Raw genomic sequence first — 20981 nt, forward strand, 5'->3', positions numbered from 1 at the left:
GGCGGTTATGCGACAAGGGGTTCGGGGCCAATCAAGGCCCCCGACAAAATTTTAATAAATAGAGCAAAATCCTGCATTCTGACAACCTCCAGACACTTAAATTTGGTTCTCTAAAACCCTAGTTTTATGGGCAACAATTTAAAATATGACTCTTTTTAAAAAAAAATCAAAATATAAAAATTTATGATAAAAAGTGCAACTTGAATCCTGCATTCTGACAATCTCCTGACACTTAAATTTAGTTCCTAAAAAACTTGTTTTATGTGCAATTATATTACTCTCTTGTGTTAAAATCAATTTCAAAATATAGAAAACAGAATTTGAAACATGAATCGTGTCGAAAAGGCAGCAATTAAACTTTATCAAAAAAGTTGAAGGCCGTTGAACATCTTAGCTAAACTAAATAAACGCACTTTAACTTTGTGTTGGACACCTTGCCAGGCCTTGACATGCTCCTACAATACTTTTGATTGTTTTTTGTTTTTGAAAATTTTTGACAGAAAAAAAAGCGCCATTCCGAATATGCATACCGGTTGTAGGAAATTATTAAACTATCAAATCTTCGCTAAAAGTTTTCAGGAAGTAAAGGGAACTATGAACAGACCGATGAACAGATTTGCTAAATTCCTTTTACAAAGACCAATAAATAAACATGATGGATAACTTTCAGAATTTCTCATACAATATCAAGTAAGGGTAAGACAAACGACGAATCTATGACACTGCGAAAAAAAATCAATTTTCATTGTGAATATGGTTTCATCGCAATAACGATCAATAAGTTTATGACGCCAATGCTAGAACTGCTAAAGCGATAATATAGTAGCAACATAACAATGTTCAAACAACTTAGAACAAAAAAAGTAACAACATTTCTAGAGAGGGACATCCCAATTTACAAGTCATTTATAAAGGCATCGTGATTACAGATTAGTTTGTATATATTGTATCACCATCACTGCTAGCGATCCGACGGATAAATCTGTTGTAGAGTTGTCACTCGTTCAGACGTATTTAAATATTCTAAACATCAACCCAACAATGTTAGAACTGTAAATTTGCGTTAGCAAATTTTTTGTTTTTCCCTCACCAGAATTCGAACTGAGATATCGTGGTACCAAATTGCATTGCACTATGATCGGCGCGCTAGACCAGTCGACCACTTTGGCTCTTATTAAAAGCGATAAACTAGAAAATATGCAACTTGAAGCGGCTATGCTAGTTACTGGCGGTACTAAGCTATCACCCATAAACAAATTATACAATGAAACAGGATGGGAGTTACTATCAGAAAGACGACGGTAAAAAACATGAAATGTTTCACAATAAGACCTCTGATTATTTAAGCGATATTCTCCCTCACAACTGTTTAATATTCATAACTATGACACAAGACGAACGAATGACACACAACATATAAAGTGTAGAACAGCATTGTATCAGAAATCTTTTCACACACCAAACTGGTACATATCATATAGGAAAGATCAGACAAAAAAATCAACTTTTTATTTGCAGTTATTTGCCTTTTTGTTTACAGGGAGACTGATTAATATATAAAGAGAAATACTGATTCGAATCCCTAAGTAATGTATTTCTGTAATTATATGCATATGACATGTATACATGTACATTTTTTTTTATATGATATGTTTTAAAGAAAAAAAAACAGGTATTTCAGGGGGAAAGGTTGGTAACCGGAAAAAAAAATACATAACAGTTAGATGCAGAGAGTTCAGGGAATATAATGGAATAGCATTTTCTAATAGCATTAAACGCGTTTGTAAACCGTCGAAGATCAGACTTGGGGCTTCAGTAACTAAAATTAAAAAAAATCACTGTGACTAGGACTGGTCTATCATTATGTACTTTATTTCTAAGGATCATGCAAAGGTTGGCAAGTCTACTATGTGAATGCTAGATTTATATCCACGGCGAATATTCGTAACACTTGCTTTCAGATTTTAGCGTCACGGAACGCTAAATACTTTTAGTTTTTTTTCGATATCACACAGTAGATTGCAGATTTGTAGAGTGTAAAACTCCAAAATTACGAGAAATTATATACAACCAAGTGTCGCACGTAACTTTTGAACATTTAGTTTATTATATATAAAATTCACACAATAACTGTTAAATGAAGATTTTTTTTTTTTATTTTCCAATAAAAAATGTGTTAAATTACAAGTGAAAATCGTATTCAGTTTTTTTTCGTATGTTTTGTTCAAAATGCAACATTCTTTGCAAACACTTCTTAAAATCTTGAAGGAAAACAAAAAGCCATATATACAACGCACATTAGCAAAAATTAAAAACGCGATCACAAAAATTTACCATAGCACAAATGATATCACACATTCACAATGGCGGGATGTATAAGTACCGAGCCACGTCAAATAGATATAACCAAAACATGACTCTTGATAAAACAGTAAAAATGTGTTACTGTATATGGTGTTGTTGAAGTTGGATTATATTCCGATCGTCTTGGTGCCTAGAAGCAGAATGTGCATTTTAACAATGTGCAGATCGTTTATTTGTCTCTGTAGCGGATAGATCGGCACGCAATAAAATTGGGACAACTCGATTATATTTTAGTCATGATTACTTAAACTTTATGGTGCATGCATACAGAGTAACTGACAATATTTTTGTTGCAAAAAATAAAATAGCAAAAATACCGAACCCCGCCCAGGAACATTCAAAACGAAAATACCGTTATCAAATGGTAAAGTCAAAAGCTCAAACACATCAAACGAATGAATAACAACTTTCATATTCCTGACTTGGTACAGGTATTTTCTAAAGTAGAAAATACTGGACTAAAACTGGTTTTATAGCTTGCTAAACTTTAATCTTGTATGCCAGTCGCACAAAATTCCATGCTTGCCGCACAACGTTTGTTTCTCCATTTGAGAGTTCTAACTTTGATTCTTCCATGCCATTTGTGTTTAAACCAGAACAATTGTAGAAGGCAGTAACATGCTATTGATAGTACTATGACTGTTCATGACCATATGCATGGTCAATTAAAATCTTTTGTAAGTAAAAAAAAATCCGTACTTTGATTAATACAGAGCAATTATTCGTTATCGTATATATACTACGTATACGAGTTTTCGAACTTTGCTTATGAATGTATACCCTATATTGCTATGACTTCTACATGGACCTTTCTATCATGATTTTTTTCTGTAAAATCTTTATTTTCTTTATTTTCTTTATTTCCGTTGAAAACCCTTATTTTTTTTTTATTTTTTATATAAATTTTAGGTACGGCATGCCGTACCAACGAACATTATTGGTACGGCGGGTGCCGTACCTGCCGTACCGGCTGCTACGCCCCTGTAATGACAATTAGAAACCAATAGTCCAGAGAAACATTCTTATCTTGATGATCAAAAGTCTAACTTACTTGTACGCCGTCGTAACTGTTGAAAGTCATCAGTGAACTAAACAATAACAAATTCAAATGCCGTAATATCGTCATTGGATGCTGGATAGGCCAATTGAATTAACGCAGATTTTCATTTAACTTTTTTGTATCACACTCCGTACAGTGTGATACGAAAAATGTATATGCTAGCAAGACATATATAACAGGACACAACCATGAGAAAATGTACTAACACAAAACAGTTTTAAGAATCATACAGTAAAATACTTAAATATTTATCGAGAAATTCAGGGCAAGTAATTTTTGTTATGGACTAGAAGAAATTAGTTTTACTTGCCAAGGTTAAAGTTTTCAAAACGAATATTTTCATACCCCTGTAAATTGAGAGAACAAATTAAAACACATATTATACTCTATTCTTATTTCAGTCTTTCTACTGCACTGGGTAAACTCAATCCTGACCTATTGTAAGGTGGTGTTTGCTGGTATCCCTAAGATATTGTTTGTTGCCACCCATAAGGACAAGGTACCAGTGGTAAGTAGCAAAGATAAAATTACGTCTCATTTAAAGACATCCCTAAGATCTTGTTTGTTGCTTCCCATAAAAGAAGTAAGTGAAAAGTATCTATCAAAAATTTTTTTATACAGGAAATAATTAGATCTTGTTTGTAGCTAACCACAAGGTACCAGTGGCAAGTGAAAGAGATACAAATAGGTCTTTTATACAGCATTCATTTGATCTTGTTGATTGTTACCTATAAGGCTATAAGACCTTATTTGGTGATGTAGAAAATAATTAATAGTTTATAATGGAATTGTTTTATACCTCACATTTGAAGGGTAGTATACTTTATAGTTTTAATCTGTTCCCATTCAAATCATGATTTCAAAAGGAATTAAAGGAGAGATACATTAAAGTTTCTCTAACATGGTAAATAGTCTAATTCGGTAGGTCACATTCATGAAAGGGAAGGGGATTGTAGTTATGACGTAAGAAACATATCCGATCATTTGTGAAACGGTTATTCCATAACGGTCAACCAACTCGTGATAGCGTTATGATACTTATACACAATACTTATTACCATAAAACACATATGAAGTTTAAATTTGGGTATTGAAATGTTCTAGAGTTATGACCCTTTACAAATGAAAAAAATGAATTTTTCGTTTCTGCTCTTTAATTTTGATTTGCCTCAACCAAATGCTTTGACACTTATACACAATGCTTCTTACTACAAAATACAGATCAATTTTTAATTCTGGGGGATGTCAATGTTATTGTTCTAGAGTTATGCCCCTTTTCAAATGGAAAACTAGCTGATATTTACATTTCAGTTCTCTAGCTTGAGATTGCCTCAAATTTAATAAAACTTATAAACAAAACTTATTACTACAAATATCAGATCAAGTACAAATTTGGGTAACGTCACTTTTATAATTCATCAGTTATGTCCCTTTACAACTTTATGTGTTATGTTAGCGCTGGCATCATCTATATCCCATGATCACATTCCCCATTTATTTTTGAATCATTTCAAAATGAAAAGGTCATCCCTATTTTCGGGTTGAAAAACTGCCACACTCCTCATGTTTTCATGGTACCGGAGGAGAGACTATAAGCACAAACAATACATGACAACTATACTATATACACAGTATTGCATGTACATGCATGTAGAAACAAAATTCAAAAAATGAAGAGATTAACAGTGTTGTTGGGTTACTGTCTGTTAACACTAAAACAAAACCGATTTGATTATACAACATGTACAATGTATCAACAGTTTTTTATAAGTACTATCACATTCTTTTAAATAGAAAAACAAAAAGAAATTGAGTATGACGTCAACTATATTTTTTCACATCATATTCAGCCTCTAAATCTGTATTGCAAGGATTTTTTTTGCCAGGAGGATGTTGAAACAAGACGTGCACTATTGTACAGCGAAGTAGAGGAATTATTTAAGGACCACGAGGGACGAAATCATCTTGTCCTTGACAAACAATTATTTGTCAATGCAACTGATAAAAATGATCAAGAAATTGAATCCCTGAAGAAAGCCATCACAGAGCTTACTTTCGATCATCCATGTTGGGGGGAGAAGATGCCGAACGCTTGTGTCCCCCTTGAACTGGAGATTGCTGAGATGGTAGCTGCAGGAAAGCAAATCTTGTCATTGGTAGAACTTGAAGAATTGAATTCAATCAGCAAGGTGTCCGTCCTGGATTTAGAACAACTTCATGATTTCCTTCACTTCCAACATTCTCTTGGGAAGATCATCTACTTTGACACCCGTCAGCTCCGAGATTATGTGATAATTAACCCGCTTTTCATGGTGGAGGTGATGAGATCATTTGTGACAGGTATTTATAAATTGTAAATTATGTAATAGTTTAACATGGTGAAGATGTCATCTATGACATCAAACAATACGCAAAGAGAGAATATGTTAACAACTATAATTGGTATTAAAATAAGCAATGCTTTGGTCAGAAAGAACACTGACAAATCAAAATGTATTTTTACCTTTTTCATGTGTTTTCGTACTGATTTTTCCTCTGACTTTTCTATATGAATTTCATTGTCAGTTTGTGTGTTTGTAATTCAGATGTTTAATACACTTTACTTGACAACAGAGAATTGAAACTTGCATGTTTATGAACAAACACAAATAGCCAGTCAAACAATGTTTTGTCAATTTTACAGTTTAATTTTACTGTTTGTTTTTTTTTCAACTGAAAGCTTGGTGTTTTGAAGATTATTAATGGATCTTGTTTTGGAATAATCTTTACATCTAGATGTTTTTATCATTTTGTAGAAAATTCATATCAAAAGTTGTAGTCAACCTAGTTTTCTGGTTAATAATCAATATGTTTTGGTTAATTTGCAATGGGGATCTGGGTTTTTTTAACGTTTTTTTAATATACAATTCCTAATTAATTTCTCGTGGTCAATATTTATTATCTTAGTGTTAAACATTGTTAAATATCAATACAGTTCATGCCACAATTTTTTAAGAAATATTTGTTTTTTTAAGTCACTATTTTCAATTGACAAACAAATCTAAAACCGTACACCAAAAAGCACAATAAAACAAGGATGAGTATTGGATTAAAATGTGTAAAACAAATGGATACAATACAATCATTGACAATGGTGAATCAACAATATTATTCCTTTATCTATTTACTGTAAGTTCAAAATTATTGCCTCCTTTTCTTATTGTAAATTTTAAAAAAAAAGAACACAAATTGGAGAACGATCCGGATTTCAGGAAAATCTACATAAAGATATTGTTAATAACTTCTGAATCTAAAGTTAATGTTGTTGATAATTCTAGAGTTTGAACTACTTTTGTAACATGTTCAGGAAAATTGTGTACATCTTAAAACAACCCATAGTCAATATAAAAAAGACAAAAAATCATGCCGTCCTCAGTGGGTGATCTATCTCTGTATGTTTATTTTCAGACAAAGGGTTTTGGCCAAAGAAAAGAAGAATGCAAGTAATTTTCAGTAGAATGTCAGAAAGTGGTATCATACGCCGAGAAGTTCTTTATCAGATTTGGGAACAAAAAGACTTCCGTCCAATTTTACGATACAGAGAGTTTATATTTGATATCCTCATTCATTTAGATATTCTGGCAGAGCAACGGAGATATGATACAGCTACAGGAAGTCGCTTACCAGTAGAGAACTTCTTTGTTCCCTGTATGGTCACACAAAGAAATACCACCAGCTTCATGAACACAAAATGTACACCAGAGAAAGCTATATGTTTGGCATTTGTTTTTAAAGGAACTGTTATACCACCAGCTTTGCCCAATCGTCTGATCAGTGCATGTTTGAGCATGTGGACTTTGAAGCATTATGAAGGGAGAAAACTCCTCTTTTCAGGATTTGTTGTAGTCTCATTTGACAAAGCACATGATATTTGTGTATGTATTGAAGGCAACAAAGTTCTTCTTTACATAGTTCACAGAACCTCCGCTGGACTTATAGTACCAGATATTGCCACTGGAGTTAAGGAATGTTTGGTTACAACAATGGAGAGAATTTCAGATTTCTATCAATCCACAATCAATGTAAAACACAGCCAACAATTACCTTTCCATATTGAATATTCATGTTCTGAGTTGAAATGCTTCATATGTGAAGAGGAAGCTTTGCACTCAATGACAAGCGAATGGGTTTGTAATAAACATGAGATAAGACACAGAGCCGAAAACTGGGTAGTTTGGAACCAATATAAGGTATGTATTATATATTAGTATGTGACAAATAAGGTAAATTTGAAAATTTAATGGACCAAAATACCTCATGGCTAATTTTGGTCTTATTTTGTAGATAAACATAATATCCTTTGACTAAGGGATGTCGTAGAGTGCCAAAATGGTGCAGATTTTTTTAAACTGCAATCAAAGGTCAAAAGGGGGGATTTACAAAAACGCAAATTTTACTCATTTTGGACAATTTATCGGTAGTCTCTCATGATAACTGAGAATTTTTTTCGATAAAAGCATGCGCTAGGGATGCTCCACAAATATAGCTAGTCATATTTATGTGTGATTACCAGAGATTAGTGATATATACCCTCGCTTCCAACACGTTAGAAAATGAAACAAATATCTTTATCTACGGAAATTATCGACAAAAAATATTCATAATTAAAATTTATCTATGCAATAATATATGGCCACATGTAAGGATATTTTTGGGAAAGTTTGTTAAAATGTCATAAAGAATAGAGCAGAAATAAGAACTGTAAAGTTAACACCCGGTCCATGATGCTATGAAAAAAATGATGAAATTCGTTTCTGATTATTTAAACTTAAAAGGATGTTAGAACTATAAAAAATAGTCTTCATGTTTATGTCACTATAGTATATGAAGTTTGTTTTTATGTTAATGAATAAATCAACACTAGATCAATAGCACATTGTGAAGATGTGTCCCCTTTTTCATATAAAACAACGACATACATGGTTGTCGTTTGTTGATGTTTCTGGTTTCTAGTTTTTCAAATAAATAAGACCGTTGCAATGGTTTTACACTAGTAATTTTTTTGATCCCTTACTGTTCGGTGTGAGCAAAGGCTCAGTTTTGAAGACCGTACTTTGACCCTAAATGCTTTTACAAATCATGACCTGGATGGAGAGTTGTCTCATTAGAAATAATACCACATCTTCTTATATCTATAAACAATAGAATATTTAGCAGACTTGAAAGCCCGATATATATGTGAACTACAAACAAAGATTCACAGGGATATTACGCTTCAAAAGTTGCTGTCTATGTATATTTGTAATCCTCTTACACTAGACATCAATATGCACATCAATTTGAAAGGTATAAACGGAATACTAGGAAAAAAAATGGATGTCATTGTATGGCGCCGACAATACTCGTGAGTTTATTATTCGTATCACCATGCACTGATTGACCATTGCTTCTGGGGTCATTTGATCCGCGGTGAAGTGATTTTCACTGCAAAATATGTGTCAATATAAGAACCAGCTAGAATGACAAATTTTGATACATGCATGTTTTTTCCAGACCCCTTGTAATTGTCTTCCTTTTTAAATTTCGATAAGAGAAGACGTGTCCCATCCTATAAGAGCGGAAGCTGCTGTTGGTGTGCCAGGCATCTGGGGTCCAATAACTTTTAAAAAGTTGCATATGTCATGAATAGGTATAAAAACTGTCTTGTGGCTTTGGTTGAAGAAACGCCTCCGGTCTAAAATCACTATTCATCATGTTTGACATCTGAGGAAAAGACCATATTAGAAATAAAACATAAGTGTCATGATTTTAATATGATGCAACCCCTCGCAAAACTTTTCAATATCTGTTCATTTGCAAAATGAGACGGCAGAATAGTTCTTATATTTGCCTCTTCAGTCACTTAAAGGTCCTACAAAAAATTGCTTCACAGTCCATAGATTTTGAAAAGATCCTGCTAGAAATATTTGTCATGTTCTAGCAAATCAAAACCATTGTAGTGCGATAGTGCATAGTTACAGTAAAACTACAAATATTATCAACCCATGTTTATTTTCAGGTGCACAAAGAAATTCTCACAATCTCTAATTGATCTGCATTCAATGACTTGAAGAACAATTTGGATCTACCACCATTAGAAATAAACCTTATTGTCCCTTTGACGCCTTTGATAGCTGACTATGTGGTATTGGATTTGTTCATTGTTGAAGGTCGTGCGGTAACCTATAGTTGTAAATATCTGTGTTGTTTGGTCTTTATGAAGAGTTGTTCCATTGGCAATCATACCACATCTTCTTTTTATATACACCGATGTCCGATGTAAGGGGATGGTTGGGCGCCCGTTGACATGTTTAACCTCCCCACATTCTGTATGTGGCTGTCCCAAGTCAGGAGCCTGTATATGTACTTTTTGGTCTGTTTGTGGAGATTTGTCTTATTGGCAATCATACCACATATCTTTTTCATTATGGTTTTAAAGCAGTCATTGACGAAATCTCAATAACAGCTGTATAATTTTACATAAAAAATTTGGACAATACCAATACCATTATTTTGATCAGGTGTGTACTGGTTTTTTTATAAAGGAATATTACACAGTCAGCTAAAGTATATATTTCCGTTCAATATCAATTGAGAGTGCATTGTCCATTTGAAAATAATTGTAAACTACTAACCAGGCAAAATATTTATCAGAGTGGTTGGAATTCATTGCAAAGATTGAAATAATTTGAAATTTCGAACGATCGTAAACAGCTTTTCACAATTTGTTTCACAAAATGCAATATCTGTAAACAAATGTAAATGGCAAACTATACGACAACGAATTTCGTTTGCTTTTTCTTTCGCAAATAGATCATCATGTAGACTTAATGAATGTAGACATGCTGCACTGTAGCATTCGAAAAGCAACATCATGCCCCGGTATATTTGAATCATCAGAAGCAAATTATTTTTAATTTCATCAAGTAGTTCACAATGCATGCTGAATGTTGAAGCGGTTTGTCCTTGAAGTTATTTATGAAGAGTAAACTCACCAATGAATGGCCTGACTAATAATTTGCGTCATTTACATCAATATCACCACGCTCAAATGGCTCGACATACCTTAGTTGCTTAAATTGTACGACTTGTCTCCAGAATAGAAATTTACTGTCCAGTCATATGGTTCTGCCATGAAGCGTGTTTTAACGAAAGTTGATTCATCATTACATGAACACACATTTTTTTTTTCACTTATTCAAATGCATGATCATGTTTTCTTCTTGGACATGTAAAGGTTAAATAAAACTATCTAAGCTACTCTTTCTTATTTAATGGAATTAGCATTGACAATAATTTTCTGGAATTTTTCGGATGTGTTCCAATGTGGTTTAAAATTAGTATTTTCGAAAACCAAGAATAAAAGCACCTCAAAAGTTATTAAACCTTAGCATCTGTACTTATTCAAGCACATAGACACAACCATTGATACAAATATATCTTCTTTTTTTTTTATATAAAACTTGCATATGCATATTAAATTCATTGCATTTCATAACAGGGGAAAATAGGAAAGGGGAATGTTACATGACTTATTGAGGTGAGAATTTAGAAGTAATACTGCTATGTGAAGAGTTTTATAAAAATGCTTGTAAAAGTTGATTTGTATGTTCTATCAAAATTTTATATATCAACACTTCTTAAGTATTGGTTGTTCCACTATTTTTTGTAATAATTTACTATTGGTGATATATGAAAGAAATGTAATATACTTTGATAGACGGTAAGATTGAAAAAAATGTTACATACATTTAAAAATCGTCCAATTCACTCAATTTATACATGTTATATGTTCATATGATATTAAAGTTTGATGTCAAATGAAAGCTGATACATTACTCTTTCATCTGTTACCAATTTTTTTATGATATCTTTATTCCGGAATTTACAATAATCGTTCCTGTGTTTGAAAATGAAAAATAAAAAATTTAGAAAATCTCACTTTGACGCGATTTTACAAAAAACTGCACCGTGGGAAAACTCTACAACAGAGCTAAAATGAAATTATAATGTTTACTCTATCTTCATGTGAAATTTCAGCCGTGAGGTATTTCGGTCCATTAAACTCTTTAAATAAGCAACTTTTCACGATTTGTCACTCCACTATATAACGTACGGTCAGTAGACAAAAACAAATAGATTTAACGGAAAAACAAAGTAAGGTATAAGCTATTTATGTCAGTAATCAAAGTTTATAACGACAAATTAGAAAACTAAGTAACAGGGACCTCTGTATTTAATTCATTTTCATAGGAACTGTATACAATTGTAAATATAAGTTGAGAAAGGTGTTGTCTTAGTAGTGTGTATCTAACATCACATTTACTGTACACTCCTTGTTCATGATGTTAGCGACATGATAACCAACAGCCTATATAACTTGGGTATTATGTGTTTTAGTCTTACATGTGTTGACTTTTTTCAAGGGCCTTTTGGTTATTATGTTCCTCAATTATGTATATTTTTGGCTGTCCATGTTAAAATTGTGTTTGATTCTTATTTGTTCTGTAGAATCCTGCCCAGTTTTATATATAAATCTTTTCACCTTGGTAATGTTTGTCTTTATTGTTTTTGGCCAATTTAGGACCTTAACGAAACTACTCCTTTGGTGGCATCATATTCGCTGTTCTACAATGTTCTAGAGAAATGCTACTTTACAAATAGAAAAAATGCGAAAATTTTCTTTTCCGTTCTCTAACTTAGTTGACATTTGCCTCAACCAAATGGTTTAGCTGACCTTGACTTCATTTTAATGGTTCATTGGTCCATATTAAGTGTTCATGGTTTGGTCTGTTTCTTGTTTTCTATAATATGCTGTAGGTCTACTATGTTTGGTGTAATAAATGATTGTAAGGAGTTAATGTCTGTCTGGTTTGGTATATCTGACCTTGACCTCTTTTAAAAGATAAGTGATTATGTTAAGATATCTTAAAAACAATCAACAACAATCATTCAAATAAGTAAAGCTTAAGTAAGACATTTCTTGTGTTACCTTTCTTTGAACATCTCCTCTTCAAATCAGCACAAAGGGTTGTGGTCAGTCAATTGTCAAACATAACAACATGTCCAGTATCCATGCACAGAGATTTTGGTTTATATATTATCATTTATTACCTCACTGTGAAGCTAAATAGAGATATCGACCAAATAATATGTATGCATTTTATTTCTACAGAAGAAAGAACAGTGTGAGCAGAACTGTTCAGGTAAGATTTCCGATGGTTTGAAATCACAGGCAGAGTCTTTTTATTAAAACCCAAAAAGATTGTTAAGATTCATATCCATGTATCTGTGATAAAAACATTTGTCAAAAGAACTGTGTGAAGAAAATTGTCCGATGTTAAGGTTCATTGTACATGTTGTGGTTATAGTTATTATTTGGCAGATACCTGTGTATGTTACAACACTAAAGTGACATTTTATTTTTCTCAACAACAGTAAAATAATAATGAAGTAGACTTCAGACAATTGCCGTTCAACATTTTAATCCTTGTGTTGGAAGCAATTAGAAGCGTTTTTAAATAAAACGTATTCATTATGTGACAACGCCACTTGGTCTGAGTCTTGATAGCTTTGTTCTGTAAAAAACAAAAAGGAAAAAAGAATGAAGATCAGTAGATGCTGACTCGAAAAATGTGAAACGACCTTAAAGATAACGAAATGATAACATTTATATGAAGCTCACATAATTGTTACTTTTCTTTAATAAAATAGCTTGCTTTATATAACTTCTCCACAAATGAGAGATACTAACAAAGTTATATGTATATCCTGCTCAATATTTGTAAAAAAAAAAATAATGCATTAAATGAAAACAGGGTGAACAAAAAGGCTTAGCTAGTGTAACAGACCGTATAACTTGTAAATGAAAGTATTTAAAATCAAGTTACTTACATGTATGGACGTGCTAATTTTGTTAATCAATTCAAGGTTTGTTCACAACCTCAACAGTACTTACACTTTTGTGGAGCAGACACAATATATATTTAGTGACTCTTTTATGTATTGGTCATTATTCTGGCAATTATGTTGCTATTCAAAAACATGGAATATTAGCTGAAAATGTACCAATTTGTTTAAAATTTGTTCTTACTGTGAAAATGTAAAATTTTTGATACCGTTTATGTTTTCTTCAGGTTTAAGTGATGATGCTTTGAGCAAGATACCAAGTGATATTGAGTTGTTACGTTTTTCAACAAAATATCCATTAAACCAAATGTTTGAATTAGTTACGTATCTAGAAATGTGTGAGGAATGGGAAGCTATTAAATACAATAATGGAGATAGAATAGAGGTTGCAAAATTTTTGGTGTTAACGAAATGGAAACAGATGAAAGCTGGGAGCAATTTCCAAGCCTTGGCAGAAGCTTTGACAACAATGAATATATCAAAACATTTGTTATGTCAAGTAAGATTATATTGATTCTTTGAAAGAGATCTTTCTGTTATATGCTGGTAGATTTATTGTTTTCATGTTAAAACATAATTATGTAAATTGTACAACATTCTTCAGAATATATCTGAATCAGAAAAAAATAACCAACCAAAATAGGGTATGGTCAGATCATATGTTTTCGTACGTCATATAATTTTTTCTATGTATGCTTTTTCACTGGAAATTGTGATGTCACAACGCAGTCAATATAGCACGAAAACCAAAATGAAACGAGGATAAATAGGGAGCTAATTATATCATATTGTCTTGCAAATGGTTTGTGCTGTTGAAATGATCACATTCGTTGTTGTTTGTTCCACATGTCTAGGTTTCTGTCTCATTGGCAAATACCCCATCTTCCGTTTTATTCACATATCCAATTAATTACTATCTAACTACAAAACCAGGTTTAATTCACCTTTTTGTACATAACAAAATGCCTATTCCAAGTCAGGAATATGACAGTTGTTGTCCATTTGTTTGTTGCTGTTGATGTTTTGAATTTGCCATTTGATAAGGGACTTTCTGTTTTGGGATTTTTCTTCAGTTTTGTAATTTGTTTTACATATCACAGTATGAGCGTTTAGATTCTGATAGAAAAGTCAGGATCATCAAGGTAAAACAAGCTGCTGACTTTTATTAAGCACCAATCAAACAACGGTATATTTTCCCAATATATATAGGAAGAAACAATTTTCATTTGTCAAGACGTTTTCTGTTTATTCACCCACCCCTCACACTCATCAAGAAATCCAACATTTATAACTGGTCCTGGTCATTTTGCAGTCAGAGATATTCAAAGATAATAAAGCGCCTGATGATAACAAGATGATATCCTGCAATTAGGTGTCTTATCATATATATATATATACAGTCCGACAGATATCGCTATGCTGCATCCGTATAATATATATATATCGCTTAAAAGCCTAGCCCAGTGCGGGAATAAGTTTGTTGCTGTTGACGAGTGTGGTATGAACCTGTGTGACCTCAAAATATTATTTCTATTTCTATGACGTATTGCTTGACCTTATGCGAGCTAGCGATTACTTTTATACTTTCTGTTTGAGTTCAAGCTTTTCTGTAGAGCAATGAAAATTAACCCCACTTTCAGATAACAGACAAACATTAAACAGCAGGTTTTTCTTCGACAGCAACCATCGATTTCAAAACTTTAATGTGTACATGATTGTGTAACAAAATCAACAATGTTAATTTCAGCATGCATGTTAAGTGAATGTCAAGTTCAGTTTAAAAATCTGAAGCGTAGGACAACTAGTTCACTTTTGTTTCAAATCAGACAAAGTGTTGATATTTGTTTTTACTGTTGAAATTAGCTGTTATGTTAGAATAGGAAATTGTTCACGATGTTTTTTTGTTGACCATTCAAGATTCTTTCTTTTTCGAACCCCCCATTAGCTGAATGTGTGATTGTAGTAAAACTAGCCTCAATGAATCAATTGAATTGAAAATAAATGCAAAAGATGCGATTTTCATAATTAATTGCAGGATAAAGAAACAGGTTTTTCTTAGCCTTGTACAAATACAGTTGAAATTTAAAGACAATAAACAGTTATTGTTTAAAATTGAGAATGGAAATGGGGAATGTGTCAGAGAGACAACAACCCGCCCAAATAAAAAACAACAGCAGAGGGTCTGTTTATATATCTATAAAAAGTGGTTTGGACACACATTATTAATTAAATGTTATTCTCCCTTTTTATCATTTTTGATAATGTAATTGGTTCGACATCACTGTCTATATAACCATGATTACGTTATTATCGGTAATTCGTATATTATCCTTTTGATCTTACTGCCTAATATTTTCGAGTATCAACGTACTGACTGTATCACTGAAAATATTAGGCAATACATTGTGTGACGTCATAATTACCGATAAACAGAATAATAGGTAGTTTTGTTTTTGATACTGACTATATCATGTGGAATATCTTAACTCGCCCTAACGGGCTTGTCTAGATATTCCACATGATATAGTCAGTATCAAAAACGAAACAATCTATTATTCTATATATATCAGGAGTGATATATAGAGTTAAATCATAATCGACCAAAAATAGACGAAACGCGCTCCTGGTGTATTGAATTATAATCCTGTTACATTTGACATGCTTGAATGTGTGTCGTTATAATGAAAATCAGATCATTTTTGTATCAGCATAAGATCTATGCAAAATCCTACAATAAAACATTATAACCACTAGAACACACCCATGACTGAATTAAAGTATACAACTATGCGCAAGCCTTATTTTAGTATTAGTATTGTCATCTGATAAAGTCATGTCGATTATAAGATACACAGTTTTTCTCTGCTTTCAAGTCTCAGTGGCGGATCCAGAACTTTTCCTAAGGGGGGCCCGCTACAGTCATGCTTGGATGATTCCCTATATAATGAACCAAATTTTTCCCACGAAAGGGGGGGCCCGGGCCCCCCTGGATCCGCCTATGAGTCTTTCTGTTTGAACCCGTTGAAATGGAGCTTATCGGTTATTGGTAATATTAATTATTTGGAAAACAAAAGGTCCTGGAATGGAGTATTTTTTAATCAACAGCATTGTCCTATATAAGTTATAAATAAAGTTGAATTCTTTGCTTTGCTGTTTTACGTCATGCCCACTAACAAATTTAAAACTGTACCTATACGCCTTATTTTTAGTCCAGACTTTTAGTATTCGTATTGTTATCTTAGAAAGTCTTACTGATTAAAATACTACAATAGGTAACAATTTGACAATTTAGTAGTGTCAACCCTGTGGTTATGACCCGTGTATATAGCATATTAGTCCTGAATACAACGTTTGGTGGTGCGCCTGTCAGATGCGGAACGTACAGATAAGGTAATAGGTAACAGGTGAATATACTATTGGTATCGGTAGCGGACTCGACCCGGAACTTCTTAATTATTGGCAATATTAATTACGTGGAAAACAAAAGGGCCTGGAGTGGTGTAATTTTTAATCTACACTTTTGCACTATATTAGTTATATATAAAGTTGAATTCTGTGATTCGTCGTTTTTACGTGATGACGACTGACAAATTGGACCTCGTAATTTTAGTATTATAGATGCTTGTTTCCAAGAAAAGTAATTTTTCCAGTATTTATCAATTGTAGTTCCACATTTTTTTCCATTTCTTTTACATTTGTATGTGTCAGACATATTGTAGGTTAAGATAAGACCTTTGAAATAAAAAATCCTAAAATAAAGCATAATAATCATGTCTTTTTCCAAAGAAAATGATGTACGGTTGTCACATTCATTGTCGATGCCTATCACATCTCCTTATTTTTAATTTAATTTCTATGTCATGAAAAGTAGTTCAGATATTACTGATATTGGTACTGAAACTTCTATATAACTGTTTATGCATTCAATATTTGCTTTTATGTATGAGCTTTTAATCAAGCGTATATGCAGCTTTGAACACGTACACTTTAACAGTACAAACAGACTGTAGATTTAGGGCAAGTAGTAAGAGTGAATTGCAGCTTATTGGCTAGGCACTATACATAATTGTCAAATATTAAATCTGTTTTAGTATCCCTTAATCGTTGCTGCGTCCATGAAATGGGAGAACTTTTACTTGTCGCCCATGTTTAGGCTACCCAAAATTAAAGAGGATGTGACATACGTATGGATGTGTTTAGTTTTTAGCTCACCTGGCCAAAAGGGCCAAGTGAGCTTTTCTCATCACTTGGCGTCCGTCGTCCGGCGTCGTTAACTTTTACAAAAATCTTCTCCTGAAACTACTGGGCCAAATTTAAAACTTGGCCAGAATCATCATTGGGGTATCTAGTTTAAAAAATGTGTCCGGTGACCCGGCCAACCAACCAAGATGGCCGCCATGGCTAAAAATAGAACAAAGGGGGAAAATGCAGTTTTTGGCTTATAACTCAAAAGCCAAAGCATTAAGAGCAAATATGACAGGGGTAAAATTGTTTATCAGGTCAAGATCTATCTGCTCTGAAATTTGCAGATGAATCGGATAACTGGTTGTTAGGTTGCTGCCCCTGAATTGGTAATTTTAAGGAAATTTTGCTGTTTTTGGTTATTATCTTGAATATTATTATAGATAGAGATAAACTGTAAACAGCAATAATGTTCAGCAAAGTAAGATCTACAAATAAGTCAACATGACCAAAATGGTCAGTTGACCACTTTAGGAGTTATTGCCCTTTATAATCAATTTTTAACCATTTTTCGTAAATCTTAGTAATCTTTTAGAAAAATCTTCTCCTCTGAAACTACTGGGCCAAATTTAACCAAACTTGGCCATAATCATCATTGGGGTATGTAGTTAAAAAAATGTGTCCAGTAACTCGGCCAACAAACCAAGATGGCCGCCATGGCTAAAAATAGAACATGGGGGTAAAATGCAGTTTTTGGCTTATAACTCAAAAACCAAAGCATTAAGAGCAAATCTGACAGGAAGAAAAATTGTTCATCAGGTCACGATCTATCTGCCCTGGAATTTTCAGATGAATTGGATAATCGGTTGTTAGGTTGCTGCCCCTGAATTGGTAATTTTGAGGAAATTTTGCTGGTTTTTTTTGGTTATTATCTTGAATAATATTATAGATAGAGATAAACTGTAAACAGCAATAATGTACAGCAAAGTAAGAACTAAAAATAAGTCAGTATGACCAAAATAGTCAATTGACCCCCTAAGGAGTTATTGCCCTTCATAGTCAATTTTTAACAATTTTCTTAAAATTTGAAGATTTTCAATAACATTTTCCACAGAAAGTACTGTTATAGATAGAGATAATTGTAAGCAGCAAGAATGTTTAGTAAAGTAAGATCTACAAACACATCACCATCACCAAAACACAATTTTGTCATGAAACCATCTGTGTCCATTGTTTAATATTCACATAGACCAAGGTGAGCGACACAGGCTCTTTAGAGCCTATAGTTTTGTTATTATCTTGAATATTATTATAGATAGAGATAAACTGTAAACAGCAATAATGTACAGAAAAGTAAGACCTAAAAATAAGTCAACATGACCAAAATGGTCAATTGACCCCCTAAGGAGTTATTGCCCTTCATAGTAAATTTTTAACAATTTTCATAAAATTTGTAGATTTTCACTAACATTTTCCACAGAAACTTCTGTTATAGATAGAGATAATTGTAAGCAGCAAGAATGTTTAGTAAAGTAAAATCTACAAACACATCACCATCACCAAAACACAATTTTGTCATGAATCCATCTGTGTCCTTTGTTTAATATTCACATAGACCAAGGTGAGCGACACAGGCTCTTTAGAGCCTCTAGGCTCTAGTTTTATCTAAACATAATTTTTCAAGACAAAGTAACTTCTGTATTGTACCTCTCGAATCTGAAGTGGGTAATTGATGTTGAGAAGGTTCTTTTTTGTTGCTTGTGTGTTCTCTTGTTCCTTCTTTTGTTAATATATATCTGTTCCTGTTTCCTTTAACAGAATTTCTCTCAAATTCACATGCTTTATTTTGTTCTGTCAATTTTAAATAATATAAAGTATGTGCCAAATGCTAGGGTATCTTATCCTTAACTTTGCTTGCAGTACATCTAGTATGTTATACCTTTAACATTATCCAACTGTTAAATTTTGGGCAGAAGTATTATAAGCAGGATACAGAAATACATGTTATCATGCATATTGTTGTCATTTCTTAATGTACGATTATATTTTATAGGTAAGAAGAGTCCGAGTAGCAGAAACAGGTATGTAACGGAAATGTAAAAGCAATGTTAATTCAGCTGTTCATAGGAATTTCCTTAATTCATGTTATTCATAGGAATTTCCTTAATTCATGTTATTCATATTAATTTGTTTTACCATTAAAATGTATTTGGAAATTATGGTATACACATAGATATGTAAACAAAACAAGGCAAAGATAGAAAATGTTTACATTTATTTATTATATCCTTATGTGATTAATTGCCTATTTTTTTTTACAATTTTTATACGACCGCAAATTTTGAAAAAATTTTCGTCGTATATTGCTATCACGTTGGCGTCGTCGTCGTCGTCGTCGTCGTCGTCCGAATACTTTTAGTTTTCGCACTCTAACTTTAGTAAAAAGGCATAGAAATCTATGAAATTTTAACACAAGGTTTATGACCATAAAAGGAAGGTTTGTATTGATTATGGGAGTTTTGGTCCCAACATTTTAGGAATTAGGGGCCAAAAAGGGCCCAAATAAGCATTTTCTTGGTTTTCGCACTATAACTTTAGTTTAAGTTAATAGAAATCTATGAAATTTTGACACAAGGTTTATGACCACAAAAGAAAGGTTGGGATTGATTTTGGGAGTTTTGGTTTCAACAGTTTAGGAATTAGGGGCCAAAAAAGGGCCCAAATAAGCATTATTCTTGGTTTTCGCACAATAACTTTAGTTTAAGTAAATAGAAATCAATGAAATTTAAACACAATGTTTATGACCACAAAAGGAAGGTTGGTATTGATTTTGGGAGTTAAGGTCCCAACAGTTTAGGAATTAGGGGCCAAAAAGGGACCCAAATATGCATTTATCTTGGTTTTCGCACCATAACGTTAGTATAAGTAAATATAAATCTATGATATTTAAACACAAGGTTTATGACCATAAAAGGAAGGTTGGTATTGTTTTTGGGAGTTTAGGTCCCAACAGTTTAGGAATAAGGGGCCCAAAGGGTCCTAAATTAAACTTTGTTTGATTTCATCAAAATTGAATAATTGGGGTTCTTTGATATACCGAATCTAACTGTGTATGTAGATTCTTAACTTTTGGTACCGTTTTCAAATTGGTCTACATTAAGGTCCAAAGGGTCCAAAATTAAACTTAGTTTGATTTTGACAAAAAATGAATCGGTTGTGTTCTTTGATATGTTGAATCTAAAAATGTACTTAGATTCTTGATTATTGGCCCAGTTTTCAAGTTGGTCCAAATCGGGGTCCAAAATTAAACTTTGTTTGATTTCATCAAAAATTGAATAAATGGGGTTCTTTGATATGGCAAATCTAACTGTGTATGTAGATTCTTCATTTTTGGTCCTGTTTTCAAATTGGTCTACCCGCATTAAAGTCCAAAGGGTCCAATATTAAA

The 20981-nt window shown here is 32.7% G+C and overlaps 2 protein-coding genes across 3 annotated transcripts in view; both read left to right on the forward strand.

The window, feature by feature from the left end:
- The window catches only part of LOC143054483 (uncharacterized), a 253158-nt gene that overhangs the window by 29790 nt on the left and 202387 nt on the right, over nt 1–20981 (forward strand). The gene's annotated exons all lie outside the window — the stretch shown is intronic.
- LOC143054487 (uncharacterized) overlaps nt 1–20981 on the forward strand; it is a 31064-nt gene that overhangs the window by 4117 nt on the left and 5966 nt on the right. For both annotated transcript variants that reach the window (XM_076227512.1, XM_076227513.1), the window contains 6 exons: nt 3826–3932; nt 5311–5764; nt 6872–7653; nt 12618–12648; nt 13579–13850; nt 19587–19614. In XM_076227512.1, coding sequence (XP_076083627.1) covers nt 3826–3932; nt 5311–5764; nt 6872–7653; nt 12618–12648; nt 13579–13850; nt 19587–19614 — 1674 coding nt within the window. The remainder of the gene's footprint in view (nt 1–3825; nt 3933–5310; nt 5765–6871; nt 7654–12617; nt 12649–13578; nt 13851–19586; nt 19615–20981) is intronic.

This window comes from Mytilus galloprovincialis, chromosome 12 (genome assembly GCF_965363235.1).
Source record: "Mytilus galloprovincialis chromosome 12, xbMytGall1.hap1.1, whole genome shotgun sequence".
Taxonomy (NCBI): domain Eukaryota; kingdom Metazoa; phylum Mollusca; class Bivalvia; order Mytilida; family Mytilidae; genus Mytilus; species Mytilus galloprovincialis.